At 42.6% G+C, this 21,504-nt stretch overlaps 1 protein-coding gene across 6 annotated transcripts in view; it reads left to right on the forward strand.

Annotated features, from left to right (window-relative positions):
- LOC137377480 (nuclear factor NF-kappa-B p105 subunit-like) overlaps positions 1-21,504 on the forward strand; it is a 113,099-nt gene that overhangs the window by 28,442 nt on the left and 63,153 nt on the right. For all 6 annotated transcript variants that reach the window (XM_068047151.1, XM_068047116.1, XM_068047125.1 and 3 more), the window contains exons 2-4: positions 7,373-7,418; positions 11,647-11,737; positions 18,633-18,673. In XM_068047151.1, the coding sequence (XP_067903252.1) occupies positions 7,377-7,418; positions 11,647-11,737; positions 18,633-18,673 (174 nt within the window). In that variant the 5' untranslated portion in view covers positions 7,373-7,376. The remainder of the gene's footprint in view (positions 1-7,372; positions 7,419-11,646; positions 11,738-18,632; positions 18,674-21,504) is intronic.

Genomic DNA, 21,504 nt, shown 5'->3' on the forward strand with positions numbered 1-21,504 from the left:
ATTAAGGTACCTAAGAAACCTAAAGTAATGACGTGCAATCAGTTAAGAACTAGCAGCTTTAATGAGTCATCTCATTAAAGTCATCTTGAAAATCATAATAGAAATAATACATTCGAAGCAGAAATTGGTGAAACACAGTCTGGATTTAGACCCGGAATAGGAACAAGAGAGGGAATATTTAATCTAAGAACAATCTTCGAGAAATATCTAGAAGTAAACATGAACATTTACATATGCTTTATAGATTACAAAAAAAGTTCGATCACGTTTATCACTAAAAGCTAATAGATGTGTTGCTGAAATGTGACATTGACAGTAAAGATGTGAGATATATCCAGAGCCTATATTGGGACCATTAGGCTAGAAGAGGGACAATGAGATAAGATTTTAATTCTTTCATGGGATGTGTGTGTTGCTGTCAAGACCAACATTTTTTGCCCATCTCTAATTGCCGTTGACAACTGAGTGGTTTGCTAGGCCATTTCAGAGGGCAGTTAAGAGTCAACCACAGGGTCTGGAGTCACATGTAGGCCAGACCAGGTAAGGGCGGCAGATTTCCTTCTCTAAAGGACATTCGTGAACCGGATGGGTTTATGTGACAATCGATGATAGTTTCATGGCACCATTACTGAGATCAGCTTTCAATTCCAGATTTTTTTATTAATTGAACTTATTAAAAAATTGAATTTAAATTCCACCAGCTACTGTGATGGGATTTGAACCAGTGTCCCTGGGGCATTAGCCTGGGCCTCTGGATTCCTAGTCTCAAGTGAAGAGAGGAGTATGTCATGGCTGTGTACTGTCACCAAAACTATTCAATCTGTGCACAGAATAAATATTCAGAGAATTATACATCCAGGTCTTAAAATTGGAGGCAAGAACATAAACTTACAGGACATTGACAACACAGCGTTACTTGCAGAATCAGGAGAGGCTGTACAAAACATCATAGATCAAGTAAAATCTAGAAGTTTAGACTATGGATTAAGTATGAACACCAAAAAGGCAAAAACAATGGTCGTTAGAAGGAATATATCAGAAGAAAGCAGAGTGAAGATTGAAGTGGATGGTGTCAGACTGGAACGAGTAGATAAGTTTATCCATTTGCGACAAATGATAGAAGATTGTAAATGCAGTGTCAAAGTCAGAAGAGGGATGGAGATAGCCAGAAGTATTTTGTGAAGATGAAGGATGTGTTAACAAGAAAGCTCAAGCTCTAAACAGGTAAAAACTAATAAGATACTACATTCTATCCACTTTCCTGTATGCCTCAGAAACTTGGACAATGAGTAAAGATCTGTGGAAGAAAATAGAGGCTTTTGAAATGTGGATGCTGAGATATATGCTTAAAGTTCCTTGTATAGACCATAAGACAAATGAAGAAGTGCTTGAAATTGCAAGAGCAACAAGAACACTTAAAAAGTGACATTCAGAAAAGAAAATGTCAGTATTTCGGCCATTTGATCAGAGTTGAAAAGCTACAGAGATCTCTTCTAGAGAGCAAAGTGGAGGGCAGCAGAAAGAGGGGTCGACCTAGGCGTATTTGGATGACGGACGTCACAGAGCATTTGCAGAGAAGCTATAGTGGATGTGTGAGGATGGCGCAAGATAAACCAGTGTGACCTACCATGACAGCAGATCTCCTGGTAGGAATAGCTACAAACAGCAGCAGCAATTCAATTTAGAGTTGGAGGTTGAGTTGATCTGGCTCATCAATATTCAGTGCTGCATATTAAAATACATGCTCTGCGGAGTTAGCATTTTATTTATGTAGAGTGACAAGTGCTCATCTGGTTCAAGTCTATGTCTGGAATTTTGGTATAAAAACTTACAACCTCTTTTGACTGGGTAGATTTGCTGATGTCAGCCTTTGCACAATCTGCAAATCACTTGCCTGTTTTCTATCTTTGTTGGTATTCCTCCACTTAACTACATCTATTTGTATTCTACTTTACATTTTTTAAATTACCTCAACACCATTGCAGTTCTCAATGAACTATACTGAGATCTATTCACTCCTGCTTCTGCTGAAACTTCAGACTTTTGAATTAAAAGTGCTGAGATCTGGAAACCAGACCAAAAAAACCCTCCTTCACTTTATAGCCTCAATGTTAAAAATGATGTAATGAATAATCTGACCAATTTATGTTCGAGCTTTTAGTAAAAATAGACAAACAACTTTAGATCTTTACCTTTTAAATGAGAAGTTAAATATTTAATTGTCAATTTGCTGGACCCTAATATTCTGCGTCCTGATTAGGGTCTTCCCAAAGCCAACATTTCACCCAAGAGTGCAATTTTAAAGGGTTGAACCGTAATGTGAAGCTGGTCATGGCTTCACCTGTGTGCGAGCAATCTATTAATATTGTTCCTGAAAAAGGAACTCTATCTTTGAGTTCCTTCATTATCTTGAACTGTGGGATGATGCTGGTTTCAGATTTATCCCACTGTTACTTTTCTTTATGCTTCAGGACTGCTGCTTAAAATAGCCGTAGAATTCTCAAGCAATGGCTCTGTCTAGTTTATTGAGTAAGTATCTGAGCTGTGGAGATCAGCAAGGTCCCATGTTCAGTCTTAGTGCTTGGTTCGATGATGCATACAGAAATTGACGGGGAAGAGAGGACCAGCTGCTTCAAAAATTCTGCCCCACACCATCAGGACCAGGGTGTCGTGACGAGAAACTTCTTCCCTCTTCCTCCTACCCCGCCCCCCTCAGCCAGGTTATATAAACTCCTGGGAGAGGCAGAAATCCAGTGATTCTAGTGGAGAGCACCAGCCTTGGTTTAGGGAGGAAATAGTTGGTCAGAATTCCTGCTCCTGATCATTATTTAGTGACCCATATGCTTGGAAATGTGTGTGTGACTGGCAAAGACAGCCTTGGGCTTGGTTCTGTTGTGGTCAAGGAGCACTCATTGGAACTTGAACTTGTGATAACGGCCACGGACTTGGCTCTGAGAAGTCCCGTACTTATGGGTCTTCACCCCGACAGGGAGTCAACACCTTCAAGAAAGATGGAGAGAAAATTGGCAGAAGGCAGGGCTGGAGATGTGGCCTGGGAGAAGATGCATAGAACAGAACCTTATCCTCAGCTCTGTTATTCCTACACGCGTCACTGCAGCAGAACTTTGATTTCAAATGAAGGATAATTCTATTCAGGGTCAACTGTTCCCAGTTGCCTCAAGATAACTGATTTAAAGCATCAAATATTGTAACACAATCACAGAAACATTAGCCCAGATTTTGGCTTTCGAGACAAAGCAAGGTCGTTTGCTGCTGACCTCAAGAAAAGCTGTCCATGACATCTAGCAACCTGGGTTCCCCCTTTCCTGAGAGCAGTTTAAATCTGGCAGCAAGTCAAGGGAATGTCCTGGTGTGCAGCAGCAGTGATGTCTGTAAGCAGATAAGGAGCCACTCACATTGAAGTATTCAAACTCAGCAAATCAGGAAGTTTAAGAGCACTTAAAATCCTTCACTTTTAATTTTTCAGTTAGTGAAGTAAATGATTTTGACTGGACTAAGGTAGAAGCTAAAATAAAGATAAACTTCTAAAAAGGAAGCAAAAACTATTATTTTTAAATGTGGATTTTTAAAATTATTGTGGAGATACTTGATATTCCACAAATAGAAAATTAGCTTTTCAGGGGCAATGAGGGCGTTCAGCAGTGATTCTAAAGTTACTCCACCGTTCAAAACCCGGTTACACTCATTCAACAAAGTGTAACTTTTTTCAGAGGTTTGTCAGCGGGATTAACAGGGTAAAAGAGTGGGAGGTTTCATCAATTCACTGCTTGGGGTTTGCAGGCTATGGCAACCTCAGCAACGCTCCCTCTGGAGAAGCGTAGAGTCACTGACAGGAACTTCTCATTTTCCGTGTTATTGTGCACGTGTGCAGACTCCAGCAGTTGCTGTCAGTTTCAGTGGAGTAATGATGGCAAATGCTGCCAGTTTTGTCGGCATTATCACCACAAAACCCGGGCCATTGTTTGAATTCCAGGACCACATTGGGAGGAAGTCATTCTGCAAAAATAACCCACGGTTGCTTCTGTGGAATTGGATTTTTCATATTGACAGCAGGTCGCTGCAGGAACAGACTAGGAGCATCTACATGTACGCGCCCTCGACCCCGCACACGCACTCTACCCACACATTGATATTGATGTGGGAATTCCCTAGTATTTCAATACCATTGATATTGATTGGGGGATTCGAAAACCATTGATCTGTGCTGTAGTTTCTGCAAGTTGGTCTAATTGGAGGATATGTTGTCAGAAGCCAAGTGGAGTATTGAGCTTCCTTATTGCATGGATGTGAAATGACGCATGATAAAAATGGATAGTATGCTACTTGAGTTAGCCAGAGATTAAATTGGATTAGTAATTTATCAGAAGTGATTCTCCGTTGGCACTGTAGCATGTATTCCAGGTTTAAAACCACAAGCATTAATAAAGATCAAAGATAAATGGAAATGTTTCGTGCTATTTTCATACAGATTGCTTCAGACAAACTGATAATTAAACCAAAACAAATTCTGATTCAGTCGCAGAACTCCCACATAGATAAAAAAACTTGGAAATTTCTGACTCACATCCTCATCTATTCCAAATGTTTTCAGGAGCGGATTCTATACACTGAATTTATAAAGAAAGAACTTGCTTTTATATTTGGCCTTTTTATGTCTCTCGGAAATGTCCCCATTCGCTTATATATAATTACATTCAAGTGTATTCATGGTTATGTAGGTAAATATGGTAACATATTTGTGCACATTATTGAGATAAATGACCAAATAAATTGATTTAATATCTGTCCAGGGATATATTGGCCAGACCACCAGGAGAACTCCTCTGCTTCTCTTTGGAATACTCGCCATGGGAGCTTTTAGGTCCACCTGAGAGGGCATACGGGGCCTTGGCTTAACGTGTCATTCGAAAGACAGCAGCTGTGACAGTGCAGCACTCCCTCAGTACTGACCCTCCGACAGTGCAGCGTTCCCTCAGTGCCGTCCCTCCGACAGTGCAGCACTCCCTCAGTACCGTCCCTCCGACAGTGCAGCACTCCCTCAGTACCGTCCCTCCGACAGTGCAGCACTCCCTCAGTACCGTCCCTCCGACAGTGCAGCACTCCCTCAGTACCGTCCCTCCGACAGTGCAGCACTCCCTCAGTACCGTCACTCCGACAGTGCAGCGCTCCCTCAGTACCGTCCCTCCGACAGTGCAGCACTCCCTCAGTACCGTCCCTCCGACAGTGCAGCGCTCCCTCAGTACCGTCCCTCCGACAGTGCAGCGCTCCCTCACTACCGACCCTCCGACAGTGCAGCGTTCCCTCAGTACCGACCCTCCGACAGTGCAGCACTCTCTCAGTACCGTCCCTCCGACAGTGCAGCACTCCCTCAGTACCGTCCCTCCGACAGTGCAGCACTCCCTCAGTGCCGACCCTCCGACAGTGCAGCGCTCCCTCAGTGCCGACCCTCCGACAGTGCAGCGCTCCCTCAGTGCCGACCCTCCGACAGTGCAGCGCTCCCTCATTGCCGACCCTCCGACAGTGCAGCGCTCCCTCAGTGCCGACCCTCCGACAGTGCAGCGCTCCCTCAGTGCCGACCCTCCGACAGTGCAGCGCTCCCTCAGTGCCCACCCTCCGACAGTGCAGCGCTCCCTCAGTGCCCACCCTCCGACAGTGCAGCGCTCCCTCAGTGCCCACCCTCCGACAGTGCAGCGCTCCCTCAGTGCCCACCCTCCGACAGTGCAGCGCTCCCTCAGTGCCGACCCTCCGACAGTGCAGCACTCTCTCTGCACATTCCTGTAAGTAATTTGTATTATGCAGCTATCCTCCACTCACTGCATTTTGCTAGAGAAATAGTTTTCTCATCAGGAAACTTTGCTGCAGTTTCATTCATGAGCTCTCTTTGCTGTGGTTTATGGAGGCGCTTTTGAAGATTTGCTGAATAACACATGTTTGCTTTGCTATTTGCTGTAAAATAGACTGGTTGTTGTGAGTCCTGCAAATAAGCCCCACCTTCCTCCAGCTCATTGGCATCAATAGATGTTCTGTGAAACCTCTCCATGACCCCTCAATAGGTGGAACTCAGGAGGTCCAAGGTGATCTAATCACCATTACTGAGCGCTGACCAGTTGCATTCAACAAATGATGATCTTCCCCATTGTTTCCCCATGGGGTGAAAGAAGTTCCTCTTTATATGTGGAGGGTGAATGTTTTTCTGAGATTGAGGAAAATAGCCTGCATGGTTTCTGGCCTATATCAGCAGCTCTGGCAGCACAAGAACAATGTGTTCCATGGGGGATTTGGAGCTGTCCCAGTGATTAAATTTGGAACCTTAAATTCTACTTTTAATCAAGTATTTGTCTGGGTCTTTTCAAATGTTAACTTTTGTTCTTCACTATATCATGAGTGCAAATGATCATTTCAATTTCTCCAATTTTCTCTCCTCCTTTCCCTGGAAGTAGTGACAGATACACAGTCCAGGATTGCAGGTTATCGTTCTGAATCTTGTGGAAGTGTGAGTGAGCTTTCCGATCACACTGACATCACAGTTAAACCAGTTCCTGTTGCCACCCAATGTTCTGTGATTTAGGTGCATTGCAAGTTAAAACACTACTTCCATTTATACAGTACATTTAACATTAAGGACATCCCAGCTGAGAGATGTCTGCAAAAAGGATGCTAATCCAGGAAGGAAGAGTCTAAGAAAAGCTTGACCAAAGGCTTAGTTCTGGAAAAGGTTTTTAGAGGAGGTTAGGGAGGAAATTGTATGGAATAGGACTGAGGCAGCAGCATCTCCGAATGGTAGACAATGGAGAGTCATCATAGTTACTGAATGCAGAGACTTAAACACACAATCCTGGCTGACACTTCCAGTGCCATACTGAGGGAGTACTGCACTGTCAGAGGTGCCACCTTTCAAAAGAGATGTTAAACTGAGGCCCCGCCTGCTCTCTCAGGTGGACGTAAAAGATCCCATAGCACTATTTCAAAGAAGAGCAGAGGCGTTTTCCCCAGTGTCCTGCCCAATATTTATCCTTCAACATTACTTAAAAATCAGATTATCTGGTCATTACCTCAAGACTGTTTGTGGGATCTTACTGTTCACAAATTGGCATGTTTCCAAAATTAGAGCAGGGACTACACATCAAAAGTATTTAATTGGCTGTAAAGTGCTTTGGGATGTCCTGAGGTGCTGAAAGGCACTATAGAAATGCAAGTTTGTTCTTATCCATTGAGTTGACATCATTTGCATTAGAATACATGAAAGACTGTGTTCTGATCTTCACATCTTAACCTGATTTTAAAGTGATCACAATGCAATTATTGTATTAATGTGTTCTTTGTGTTAAATGTTTTTTGTTTCCTATCCTAGGCTAATGATGGCTGAAGAGGATACATATCGTCTTGGAGTCCCCAGTGTAAGTGGCTGAGATTTCTATCTTGTGGAAACTTCCTTCTATTAAATCATTAATTTTGTAAATACAGTCCAGCTTTGTGAACAATATGATTGCTAATTACATGTCTCTGGTATGCTATCTCATTCACTCCTGATAAACATAATGAGATGTTCAAAATCAAGCAAGGTTTGCTAGAGTAAATAAGGAGAAGCTGTTTCCACTGACATAAGGGTTGGTAACTAGAGGACACCGATTTAAGGTATCTGACAAAAGAACCAGAGGGCCGATAAGGAGAAATGTTATTTACGCACTGAGTTGTTGTGATCTGGAATGTGCTGCCTGAAAGGGCGGTGGAAGCAGATTCAATAGTAACTTTCAAAAGTGTATTGGATAAATACTGGAAGGGGAAAGATTTGCAGGGCTATGGGGAAAGAGCAGGGAAAGAGGGATTAATTGGATAGCTCTTTCAAAGAGCCGGCACAGGAACGATGGGCCGAATGACCACCTGTGCTGTATGATTCTAAACTCTGTCAATCATCAGCTGCAATCTAGAAGCAAGATGAAATGGTGAAATTCTGAATAATTCACCTCTTCAGGAAGATTTCAAAGATGTTGAGTAAGGAGGAACTGAGTGTTGGCGTGGTTTAGAATCTCTCCCATGCTGGCTGCAGTGGACCCGGATGGAAATACTTTGCACAGTCTGAAAACTGTTCCTAGAGAGCGTAGGAATACAACCCAAAAATGGCCCTAATTCATTAAAATTTGACAATCGTACCCATTGATGGCTGGTGTACGCAATCAAACTGAGATTGAGACTGAGGCATTTGGCAGAGGGAGCTTTACTTTGCATCATACCTGGTGTGGAAATGCTTGTGGCTTTCAATAGGTGCCTAACAGGATTCTGTTCTCCAATCGCTACCATCCCTCACCTCACAGCGAAAAACCAACAAGGTGTTAAGGACCTTAAATTGTGCTCATTTAATATTTCTGCTCTGCTTTTGTGGTAAATGTGGTTATGAAACTGTCAGCACAACACACACTGGTTAAGAAATAGATTACAATAAACAAACATCACTGAAATGTTTCACAAATATTTTAAATGTGCTGGTAATTGTATGATTATCACTAACTATCTGTAGATAATCTTGACCAGTGTATTTTCAAAAAAATTATTGCTTTTTTTAAAAAACCCACCAACAACTTACATTTATATCATTCCTTTCATGTAGTAAAACATCCCAAGGTGCTTCACATGAGCATTAACTTATAAAATTTGACACTAAGCCCTGTAAGCAGATATTAGGACAGGTGAAGAGGTGGGTTTTAAGGAGCATTTAAAGGAGGAGAGAGAGGTGGAGAGTGTAGGGAGGGAATTCCAGAGCTTATGGGAAGGTAACTGAAAGCACAGCTGTTAGTGGTGGGGTGAAAGCACAGGGGCATGCACAAAAGGCCAGGACTGGAGAAAAGCAGAGATCTCCGAGGGCTGGCGGAGTTTACAGAGATGTACCCATGCACGATGGGGTGTGAGGTGGGTCAGTGAGTGGTAGATTGACAAATCCCTGTGGGATTATGGAAACATAAAGGTGAAGTCGGCTTTGGGCTGTGTGCGTACAACTCCCAGCAGATGCTTTGAAGAGGCATCAGTAAGTTGCTCAGTTACCTACTTGTTTGGCCACAATTGGTCAGTGGAGCAGGGGGATAGAAGCTGAGGGGGTTTATTGATGTCTGTGAAGTGTGCGTATTGGGGACTGCCTGATCAGCATGGCAGTCTGGTGGGTGAAATGGGTCGTGTGTTTAAGTCAATGGAAAATAAAAACATGCCCGAATAAAGGATTAAATAGTACATGAGAAAAATTCTTGTCAGAAGGTTTTAAGCAGCTGTCAGAAAGGAAATTGGATGAATAAAAACTCAAGTTAGTGATTGAACATGACTGAAAGGGGAACTGAAACATATTGGATAGAAATGAAGGAAAGCTAACTGGGGCAGTGCTGAAACAAAGGTATAGTTTAATCAGCGTCTGACCTGAATGAAAGAAGCTACGTGATTTAGTAGTGTCTTTGTTCCAAGCGTAGCTCTGGCTGTGCTTTGGTGGGAAGCCATACTTGGGTGGCTAGGAGCAGATTGTTTCCATGGGGAGCTCACCTTCTCAATAAGAGTGCTAATAATGGAGAGGGGTAATTTGAGAGGAATGCTTCGGGGATCTTTTAAGGAACCTACAGCCTGGATAATGTTTACTGTGCCTCAGCTGGAGCCTGTCTGATCATGTGGGATAAACTGGGAGTCAACCTATTTCACATGATATATCACTGTTAAGAAGAAAGATGGGGTCTGCCTTTTCTAACAAACTTTTGCCCCAGTGTCATCAACAGGAGACCAATTGCAAACACGCAGTGAGTCAGAATGTTCTTACAGTTGGTTGCTTTTGATTTTTGGTTTTCCACAAATCTTCCTGCCCTCTCCCTGACTCTCTGAGCTGATGCAGTATCTGGGGCAGTGCAGTCCCACCACTACTGGCAACTTTCCACTGTCCAATCCAAGTAGCCATTCCTTCACATTTGAGCCTGGATGCTGACAGACTATTCAGCTGTGTGAGGGGTAAAGCATTCTCCTCACTGGCATATGTATAGTTTTGTCCAGAGATTGAATCTGAATTGGAGCGTTGTGCTCACTATAACACTGAAGAAGGGTCACTGACCTGAAACGTTAACTCTGCTTCTCTCTCCATAGATGCTGCCAGACCTGCTGAGTGTTTCCAGCATTTCTTTCTTTTATTTCAGATCTCCAGCATCCACAGCATTTTGCTTTTATCATATTTATTAAAATCTTGGTTTACAACAGAATTCAGTTCAGTTCATTGCATTTATGTATCTGTTCTATTTTATTCTGTCCTTTCCAAAACCAACAATTGGCCTATGGTTTCGTTAGCATATTGAGCTTACGTTCTGAGGGTATACTGGGATATGGTTACATGGGTGTATTAAGGGTTTAATTCCACCCTCCATAAACTTGAGCTCATCCAAAACTCTGTTGCCCGTGTCCTTACTTGGACCAAGTCCCTTTCCCATATCGCCCCTGTGCTCACGGACCTGCATTGGCTGCTGGTCAGGCAATGCCTTGGTTTTAAAAATCTCATCCTTTTTTTAAATGCCTCCATGGACTTGCCCCTCCCTATCTCTAATCTCCTCCAGCCCAACAATCCTCCATGATCTATGCACTCCTCTATTTCTGGCCTCTTGAGCATCCCTGATTTCCATTCCTGCACTATTGGCAGCCATGCCTTCGGCTGCCTAGGCCCAAAGCTCTGGTATTCCCCAAAACACCTCTGCCTCTCCAACTCTCTGTTTTCCTCTAAGATGCTCCTTAAAATCTACCTCGTTGACCAAACTTTTGGCCAAGTGCCCTAATATCGCCTTGTATGCCTTGGTGTCAACCTTTGCTTTATAACACCCCTATGAATGCCTTGGGGTATTTTATTACATTAAAGGCACTATATAAGTATAAGTTGTTGTGGGTATGTTGGGGTTTAGTTCTATTGGTACGTTGGAACATAGGAACAGGAGGCCATTCAGCCCTTCAAACCTGTCCGCCATTCAATGAGATCATGGCTGACCTGTATCCTAAATCCATCAATCTACCTTGGTTCCACATCCCGTAATATTCTTGGCTTGAAAAGCTCTAATGATCTCAGATTAAAAATTTTTAATTGAGCTAACATCTACTGCTTTTTGTGCAAGAGAATTCCTCACTTCTACCCCCCTTTGCATGGAGAAAGGTTTCCTAACTTCTCTGAAAAGTCCGGCTACATTTCTTCCAATGCAATAGTGAAAAGTTGGGAACAGTAATCCTCAGTTACATTCCCGATTTTACCTTTGCTGTTGTGCTTGTTGATAGGGAGCTGTTCTGGATGCTGATTGGGATAGGCTTGACCTGGGAAAGGTCACTGCTGGTTAACCGCCCAGAGGATCTAGCCAGCAGCGAATATTGTATCTTACAGTTTGGACAACGCCTGATCTGCAAGCAGTCCATTCACAAATGATCTGCTTCTCTCCCCCTCCCCCAACAATAATTTTTACCAATCCTTGTCTAACCAGAAATGCTGATTTAGGATGGCTACCCACTCGTCTTTCAACCACTATCTGAAGATTAATAGCTGGCATGGAACGATAATTAGTGTCTATTTTCTGTGTAATTACAAGTGAACTCTCTGATATTGATTCCTCATTTCTTTCTCCACATCATTCTATTCAGATTTATGGCATTGAAGATTATAATGCTTTAGACATATCCGCGACCATGTTTAACTCACCAATTGGTCCCACGGACTCTCCACTACAGACAAGTGAGTACATCGACGATGGATGTTTTACTGGGACGCTGGGTCCTGAATTAAGTAATTTGCAATTTTAGTACTGTTTTGTAAAAGTGTGAAAAATTATAGTACAGCAAACTGCTTTGACCGAGAAAAATTAGATTAATTGGTCACCCAATATCAAATGGATTAATCGTGTAAAAATAAAATTATTGGAAATATGCGTCAGATCCTTCAATATCTGGAAAAGGTTAAGTGTCATCAAGTCCCAATGGTAGCACTTTCACCTCAGAAGCAGTGGATTGGGGTTCAAGACCCACTCTAAGGGTCTAACATCTCGTGCAGTGCTGAGACAGTGCTGTGATGTCAGAATTGTCATCTTTCAAATGAAATGCCAAATTCAGGTCAGCTGGATGTAAAAGATCCCATGAGTAGTATTGAAGATTAGGGAAATTCTCAAGGTGTCTAGGCCAACATTCATCTCTCAGCTGCCGCCACCAGATTAACTGGTCATTTATCCCATTGCCGTTCTTAGGATCTTGCTGTGCACAATAGTATCAAGGTGTACACTTCAAAACCAATTCATTGGCTGTGAAGCACGTTATATAGTGTTGTCAAAGGTGCTGTTTAATCCAAGTTCTTTAATGTTTTGAGAGGTAATGTTATGATTGCTCTATCTGAAGTATTCACCTCTCTCTCTCTCTCTCTCTCTCTCTCTCTCTCTCAGCAGGTGAGACTCTGCTGCATCTTCACACCTTTGGTTCTTGTGTCAGATCTCAGCATTTTCTATTTTTCATTCCATCACAAAATAAATTTGTTTAAAGCCACTGCACCATCATTCAGAGGAAGTTATTCAAATGAAAGGTGCATTGTGTATGCAAATGGCATGTTGGCCTTTATTGCAAGGGGATTGGAGTACAGGAATAAGGAAGTATTGCTACAATTGTACAGGGTTTTGGTGAGACCACATCTGGAATACAGTGTGCCGTTTTGGTCTCCACGTTTAAGAAAGGATATACTTGCAGTGGAGGTGCTACAGTTAAGGTTAACTAGATTGATCCCTGGGATCGGGGGTTCTCCTATGATGAGAGACTAAGTAAATTGGGCCTGTATTCTCTGGAGTTTAGAAGAATGAGAGGTGATCACATTGAAATATATGAGATTCTGATGGGGCTAGGTAGGGTAAACACAGAGATTGTTTCCACTGGTCAGAGAACCTAAAACACGGGGGCACAGTCTCAGGATAAGGGGCTGATCATGTAGGACTGAGATGAGAAATTACTTCACTCAAAGGGTTGTGAATCTTTGTAATTCTCTATCCCAGAGGGTTGTGGATGCTCCATTGCTGAATACGTTTAAGGCTGAGATAGATAGATTTTTGATGTCTCGGGGAATCAAGGGATATGGCGAGCGGGTGGAAAAGTGGAATTGAATCCTAAGATCAGCCGTGATCGTTTTGAATGGCGGGGCAGGTTCGACGAGCCATATGGTCTACTCCTCCTATTTCTTGTGTTCTTGTGCGTATATCCTGTACTATTTAATTCTTAAACAGAGCCCAGCACTGAGAGTTAATACCTATCAGGAAAGATCGAACACGCTGGAGGGCTCTTCTCTCTAGAAAGGAGGAAGCTGAGGGGTAATGATAGAGGTCTTTAAGATTATTAAGGGGGGGTTTGATGTTTGAGAAGATGTTTCAATGTGTGCAGGAGTCCAAAACTAGAGGCTATGAATATAAGATAGTCACCAAAAAATCCAATAGCGAATTCAGGAGGAACTTCTTTACGCAGAGAGTGGTGAGAATGTGGGAGTCGCTACCACAGGGAGTGGTTGAGGTGAATGGTACAGATACATTTAAGGGGAAGCTCGATGAACACATGAGGGAGAAAGGATTAGAAGGGTTTGTTGATGAGGTTAGATGAAGAAGGGTGGGAGGAGGCTCATGAGCATAAACACCAGCATAGACCAGTTGGGCCGAATGGCCTGTTACTGTGCCGTACATTCGATGTAAGACCAGCTCTTATAAATCTAACACTAACATTTGTACAGTTGTGGTGCCCAGTGAAATGGCTGCAGGATTTCATCACAAACCTTTCAAAAACTCTTGAGTACATTCACATTGCACAAATCTAGCAACAATACAAAACCAAAGCAGCTTTATACTGACACTAAACATGAAAGTGTAAATCAGGTGCCAGGACCTGAACTGGTTCCAAAGTGGTGAGTTTTGTTCCTCTCCGTTCTGGTTTCCATGTGGGTCTTGATACTGGATTCAGGCTGCAATTACACCATAATGGCAATGTCAAACTTCTTCCAAATACACCCTTGGATTCTTTGTTAATTTATCCTTTGTACAGTGTAGTGAAAGCAGAATAAATGACTTTTCTAGCAACATGGAGTTAATGTTTGTAGATTGTGCTCACTAGATTGATTCCTGGGATGAGAGGGTTGTCCTATGAGGAGAGTTTTTTATTATTCATTCATGGGCTGAGGGTGTCGCTGGCAAGGTCTGCGTTTATTGTCCACCCCTAATTGCTTTTAGTGGCTTGCAGGGCCATTTCAGAGGGCAGATAAGCAGCAACCACATTGCTATAGGCCTGGAATCACAAAAAGGCCAGACCGGGTAAGCACAGCAGATTTCCTTCCCGAAAGGACATTAATGAATCAGATGGATTTTTACAACAATCCAGTAGTTTCAAGGAAAAATTATGAGGTGGAGGCAGAGCCATGATTTTATTGAGTGGTGGAGCAGGTTTGAGGGGCCGTATGGCCTACTCTTTCTCCTATTTCTTATATTTCCATATTCACCCGAATTTCTAGGCCATCACCTTAGGTCAGTGCTGGATGGTGGCCTCCATGACTGGGGATTTATTGAGCTGCATGCTCTTGCGGTTGTGACCAACATTCTTTCCACACCCAACATCAGAAACAATTTAGTACTTCATTTATCTCATTCCTGTTTGCATGATAAAGGCCTCCTCAGGTCGGGAAAAAGAACCCGACCTGAACCCGACCGATCCACAGTGGACCCGAGCCCGACCTGGCCCGAGTCCCTCCAATTTCACCCCAACCCCAACTCCAACTCCACTCGAGCCCAGCCCGACCATCCCTTTACTTACCTTCCGACTGGGAAGCTGCAGCGCATGCGTGATGATGTCACAATGACATCACTCGCTCACTGTGTAGACTCAGTTTCGTCCCGGACTCCCAGCTTCGGTAAGTTTTTTATTTTTAATACTTACCAGCAGAGCCTTACCGTGTGTGTCCAGCCCAACTCGACCCGAGCCCGAAAGCCGGACCCAGAAGATGGGCCCAACCCGACCCGAACTCGACACACGTCGTCGGGTCCTGTTGGGTTCGGGTCGGGTAGCAGGCCTTTATTGTACGACGTGTCCTGTGCAAATTGGCTGCAGCATTTGACTACATCACAGTAACTGAAGTTCTTTGAGATCCCCTAAAGGCACGATAAGCTGCAGTTTCTCATTTTGTCCCTTTTTCCCAAGTGGCTCTCGCCTGCATGCCCGCCTTCCCGCACGCGCACTCACCTGTTTGTGCATATTCGCTTTCTCTCTCCTTACTTCTTCCTACAAAAGAGGGGGTTGAGATGCGCATGAGAGGTCTTTAAGATTATGAAGGGGGTTTGATGTTTGAGAAGATGTTTCCACTTGTGGGGTTGTCCAAAACTAGAGGCTATGAATGTAAGATAGTCACTAATAAATCCAATTGGGAATTCAGAATTAACTTCTTTACCCAGAGAGTGGTGAGAATGTGGAACTCGCTACCACAGGGAGAGGTTGAGGTAAATAGTATAGAAACATTTAAGAGGAAGCTGGATTGGCCTATGAGAGAGAAAGGAATAGAAAGATGTATGGATAGAGTGAGATGAAGAGGGTGGGAGGAGGCTCACATTTCTGAAAGATTTAAATCTCTGACATCTAGCTCCATTTGGAACAAATTACTGTTTTGCATTATCAGTACTAAATTTGTTTAAGTTTGTGAAATCTTCAGCTTCTCATTTACTGTATCAGACAAGCAGGGATTTGTCCAGATTATAGCTACTTCCTGTCTAAGACTTTGCAGAGATTTCACTAAATATTTCCACTGTGGGAAAAACAGATTGAGATTCAGAAAGTGGTGACTCAGTCCTCAAAGCTCCTTAACACATTAGTAACAAATAGTTAATAATTTTCTGCATTGTACAAGGAAACGTTTGCTTTCGAAAGTCTTGTTGGCTCAGTCTGTCACATTGTCTTATGTGATACGCTTTCTCTGTCTGGTTTTGTCTTGTAATTTATTACCAGTGTGAATATTTTTCCACCGTACATAATGTACTTGTAAAATTGCTGTGTGTCTCCTTTTTTACGAATGAAATTAATAGTTTGAGTTAGTATAGACGACAATGATTTTTTAAAATACAGGAACAGGAGTGGGCCATTCAGCCCCCTGGAGCCCTTTCTACCATTCAGTTAGATCATGGTTGGTCTGTGTGATCTGTGGGATACAAGGGTTCCAAAGAGAATTGTTTCTGGAGGATGGCAGGTTAAAGTTAGCCAATGGAGATCCACAGGGCGATTGTTGTTCTAGATTTTGCACTTAGGGGGATAAAGAAGTATTATGTGGAGATTTTCCTCAGGGGTTGGTAGAGATGGGCCTATGATTCCACTTTAGGAAGGATGTGCAGGCTTTAGAGAGGGTGCAGAAAAGATTCTGGGGATGAGCAACTTCAGTTCCATGGTTGATTGCAGAGGCTGGGCTGTTCTCCTTACAGCAGAGAAGGTCGAGAGGAGAGTTGATAGAGGTTTTCAAAATCATGAGAGGTTTGGACAGAGTAGTTGGGGAGAAACTGTTCCCATTGGTGGAAGGATCCGAGAAATAGAGGATTTAAGGTGAATAGCAGAAGATTCAGAGGCGACATGAGGAAAAACTTTCTTACGTAGTGAGTGGTTAGGATCTGGAATGCACTGCCTGAGTGTGTGGTGGAGGCAGATTCAATCGTGACTTTCAGAAGAGAATTTGATAAGCACCTGAAGAGAGAAAATTTGCGGGGCTACAGGGCAAGAGGTGGGGGAGTGTGACTAGCAGAGTTGCTGATGCAGAGAGCTGGAATGGACATGGCGGGCCGAATGGCCTCCTGTGCTTTAACCATTCTATCGTAGATTAGATTGGACGTATCCTGTGGAAGGGCTAAACTGTTGAGCTAAAAGGCTGGTTGGCCTCCCATCTTGTGCCCTCTGTAAACTTCAGCTGATCCAAAATGATGCCACCTTGTATGCTAACTCGCACCAAGTCCCATTCACCCATTGCCCCTGTACGCACTGATTTACATTGATTCCTGGTCCAGAAATGCCTCAATTTTAAAATTTTCACCCTTATGTTTAAATCCCTTCATGGCTTCTCGCCTCCCTATCTCTGTAACCTCCTTCAGCCCTACAACCCTCCGAGACAGCTGCTCTCCTCCAATTCTGGCCTCCTCTGCATCACCGATTTCCATCGCCCCACCATTGGTGGCTGTGCCTTCAGCTGCCGAGGGCCTAAGCTCTGGAATTCTCTTCCTGAACTTTTCTAACATACAAACATACAAATTAGGAGCAGGAGTAGGCTATTCGGCCCCTTCAAACCTGCTTCTCCATTTAATAAGATCATGGCTGATCAACTCCACTTTCCCATCTACCCCTGATAACCTTTGACTCCTTTGTTAGTTAAAAATATTCAATGACCCTGCCTAGGGATGAGAATTCCAAAGACTCTCGACCCTCGGAGAAAAACTTTCTCCTCATCTCCTTCTTAAATGGGCGACCCCTTATTTTTAAACTGTGTCCCCTAGTTCTAGTCTCCCCCACAAGGGGAAACATCCTTTCAGCCTCCACCCTGTCAAGTCCCCTCAGGATCTTATATGTTTCAGTAATATCACCTCTCATTCTTCTGAACTCCAATGGATACAGACCCAACCAGTCCAACCTTTTCTCATAAGCCCCCACCACCCTATCCCAGTTATCAGTCGAATAAACCTTCTCTGCAGTGCCTCTAACACATTTATATCCTTTCTTAAATAAGGAGGCCAAAACTGTCCACAGTACTGCAGATGTAGTCTCACCAATACCCTATACAACTGTAGCAAAACATCCCTACTTTTATATTCCATTTCCCTTGCAATAAACGACAACATTCCATTTGCCTCTCTAACCCACCTTTAAGGTGATCCTTAAAACCAAGTTTTTGGTCACCTGTAGTAGCATTTCCTAATGCAGCTCAGGGTCAAATTTGGTTTGAATACATTCCTGTGAAGCGCCTTGGGACATTTTATTATGTTAAAGATGCTATATAAATGCAAGTTGTTGTTAGTGCAGCCACCATTAGATAATGAACATCAAAAATATAGCTGATGTAAACTGTCTGTCACATTAGTTACATAATTAATAGAGATTTTCCACAGTCTTGCACATGAGGGAACGTACGAGAAATTGAGATGTGAACCATATTTTATGCTGTGTATCCTTGTATTGAAGTGACATGAAGGGCCTGATGGCCTTATTGGAAAAAACTCATCATTTGTTGATTTACAGTTTGACCTGTTTTTCTGTCTGGTACAAATGGGGTCAGATTAACAAGTATATTGAGTTGTCAATATCACCTGCTGCCTTGGTGGGGTTTGGTCTGTAGATGTAGATTTAATAATTTTATGGTATACTTTCAAAGCATTATATTTTGCCTTGTATAATAAATACCTCTAATTGAAGAGCTGTTTTTACAGCAGTTGGGATTTATGAGAAGGGATTTTTTGCGATCTAGCCCTGCGAGAGAGAATTGTTTTTCCCCTTCGGTGGGCAAGGGGATTTCCAGCCAAAGTACTTCATTCAAATTAGACTCCAACTTGCTTATGAAATGTATTTTCTGCATTTGTAATAATCAGTGTGTTTTTTCTTCCCAGCTGATGGACCATACCTTCAGATTGTAGAGCAACCCAAACAGGTAAGAGAGAGACATCAGCAGCATGTGTACCTGCATTCCATATCAAAGCCACATTACTGATATTAACATCATCTTGCACTTCATTAGTCATGTTCATTCATACTGTAAAATCATACAGTACAGGAGCAAGCCATTTGAACCATCATGCCTGTGCTGGTTCTTTGAAAGAATTATCCAATTAGTCCCACTTCCTTGCTCTCCCCTGTAGGCCTGAAAATGTCTCATTTGCAAGTATTTATCCACTTCCCTTTTGAAAATTACTATTGAATCTGCTTCCATCACCTTTTGCATTACAGATCACAACTATTCACTGTGTAAAAGAAAAAAAATTCTCATTTTTCCCTTTGAATTTTTTTGCCAATTCCCTTAAATCTGTGTCCTCGGGTTGCTGACCCTCTCACCCGTGTAAACCTCATATAATTTTGAACACCTCTATTAAGTCTTCCCTTAACCTTCTCTGCTCTAAGGAGAACAATCCCAGCTCCTCCAGTCTCCCCATATAACTGAAGTTCCTTATCCCTGGAACCATCCTAGTAAATCTCCTCTGCACCTTGACCTCCTTCCTAAAGTACTGTGCCCAGAACTGGACGCAATACTGGGCCTAACCAGTGAAAAATAGTGTTAAATTCTGATTTTGAAATCTTTGCACTCAACTTTGGCAATCTAAAACAAGCTGGGGTTGTGTCTATGTTTGGACACAGATTTGACAATTTATTTTAACAGTCCTTGTACCCTATAATATTGATGGATTGATTCCATTGGCTAGTGGGACAGTAGTAAAGAGGTAACAGATTTAAGATGATCACAGGGAATTAAGGGGGAGTTTAGAAAAAATGGCACAGTTGGTTAGAATTTAAGTCATAGTAGAGGGGGAGATGAAGAAAATTTATTTTTTTATGCAGTGAGTTGTTGTGATCAGGAATGCGCTGCCTGAGAGGGTGTTGGAAGCAGATTCAGTAGTAACTTTCGAAAAGGAATTGGATAAATATTTGAAGGGAAAAATTAGCAAGGCTATGGGGGAAAGAGCAAGGGGGAGTGGGACTAATTTGACAGATCTTTCAAAGAGCCAGCACAGGTACAGTTGGCCGAATGGCGGCCTCCTGTGTTGTCTGATTCTATTCTATGAAGTCCATACCCTTGTTTTGAAAGGTTATGAGGTCATTATTTGAAGAATGTTAAGATTCATGGGGAGGAAACAAAGAAAGTGATTTTAGGATTCTGTGCCAAATCAGGTCACTGAATAAATTGTGTGTTACATTATATAATATTCCCAGTGTTATCATAACTGACAAATTGTGAGCAAAGGCCGATTGATGCTTCCTTTTCTTTTTTTTTAGTTTAATTTAGAGATACAGCTGTGAAACAGGCCGTTCGTCCCACCGAGTTTGTGCCGACCATCAACCACCCATTTATACTAATCCTACACTAATCCCATATTCCTACCACATCCCCACCTGTCCCTATATTTCCCTACCACCTACCTACACTAGGGGCAATTTATAATGGCCAATTTACCTATCAACCTGCAAGTCTTTTGGCTTGTGGGAGGAAACCGGAGCACCCGGAGAAAACCCACGCAGACACAGGGAGAACTTGCAAACTCCACACAGGCAGTACCCAGAATTGAACCCGGGTCGCTGGAGCTGTGAGGCTGCGGTGCTAACCACTGCGCCACTGTGCATATTACACAGAATTCACAGCACAGAAACAGGCCATTCTGGCATTAATGCTTCACACGGACCTCCTCCAAACCTACTTCATCTCCCACTATATCAACATATCAGTGTAAATATGCTGAGCAAGCGTGGATTTGCCATTATTAAATAACAAATGTAGCTTGTAATTAAAATGAAACCTTAAATCTAATATTGCTTGTGGATGAGAACAGAAAGTGCCAGAAATACTCAGCAGGTCTGGCAGCACCTGTGGAGAGAGAAACGGAGTTAACGTTTCAGGTCTGTGACCCTTCATCGGTAGACGGGGACCTGGACTACAGTTCTGTTTAGCTGCTAGGGTGGATGTGATGTTTGACCTTAGTTTTCAGGTATTCCCTATGGGAAAGTGTATCTTACCAGGAAGATCCTGAGATCCACTAGAAACTAACCATTGAAAGAAATTTCTGTAGATTGGTAGCAGTTTGTAAATCCCTGGGGCATACCTTAGGAATAGGTCAGATTGTTGGGATGGGAAGAATCAGCAGGTACTGACTAGCTTTCTTTATACTTCTTGAAAAATAGATGTATATTTTTGGCACTTTCCTCTGGGTAGAGAATGGTCTTTCTCAGATTATTTTGTACCGTCACACAGCTGCCATTTCAGGTTCTTGTTTAATTAGATTGATAACCTAGCATGTTGTGTACACGGTATAGCCAGTGTTCAGCTCAGTGCTGGAGTGATAGTGGCTGTTTCACTGTCACTTGTGGAGTTTTGAGATTGCTGTTGTTGTTTCCTCTGTGGCATTGACTTGTTCTTTCATTATGTCTGCAGCATGTGTTTATCAGACTCAGGAAAATGCTTAACTTCCAGCAATTCTGAAGAAAAGGCATTGAGAAAAGAAACCAATTGTTATTCATAAACTTTTTTAAAACAATTTTTCTTTAAACTTTCTTATATGTTGTTATCAGGCCAGTTTGAACAGTGACAACCACAAGATAAACCACAAGTCCTTGATATTAACTTAGCAATGTCAGTAAATGACAGAATTTTCTAGAGATTGGGTTTATAGTTCTGGCAATTATTCACAATAGGAAGGAAGTCAACGTATGAAATAAATGTCAGCACTGAAATGTGTACGTATGTATCCCCAAATGATGATTATCGCAGTCCATTTA

The sequence above is a fragment of the Heterodontus francisci genome, chromosome 1 (assembly GCF_036365525.1).
Source record: "Heterodontus francisci isolate sHetFra1 chromosome 1, sHetFra1.hap1, whole genome shotgun sequence".
Lineage (NCBI taxonomy): Eukaryota > Metazoa > Chordata > Chondrichthyes > Heterodontiformes > Heterodontidae > Heterodontus > Heterodontus francisci.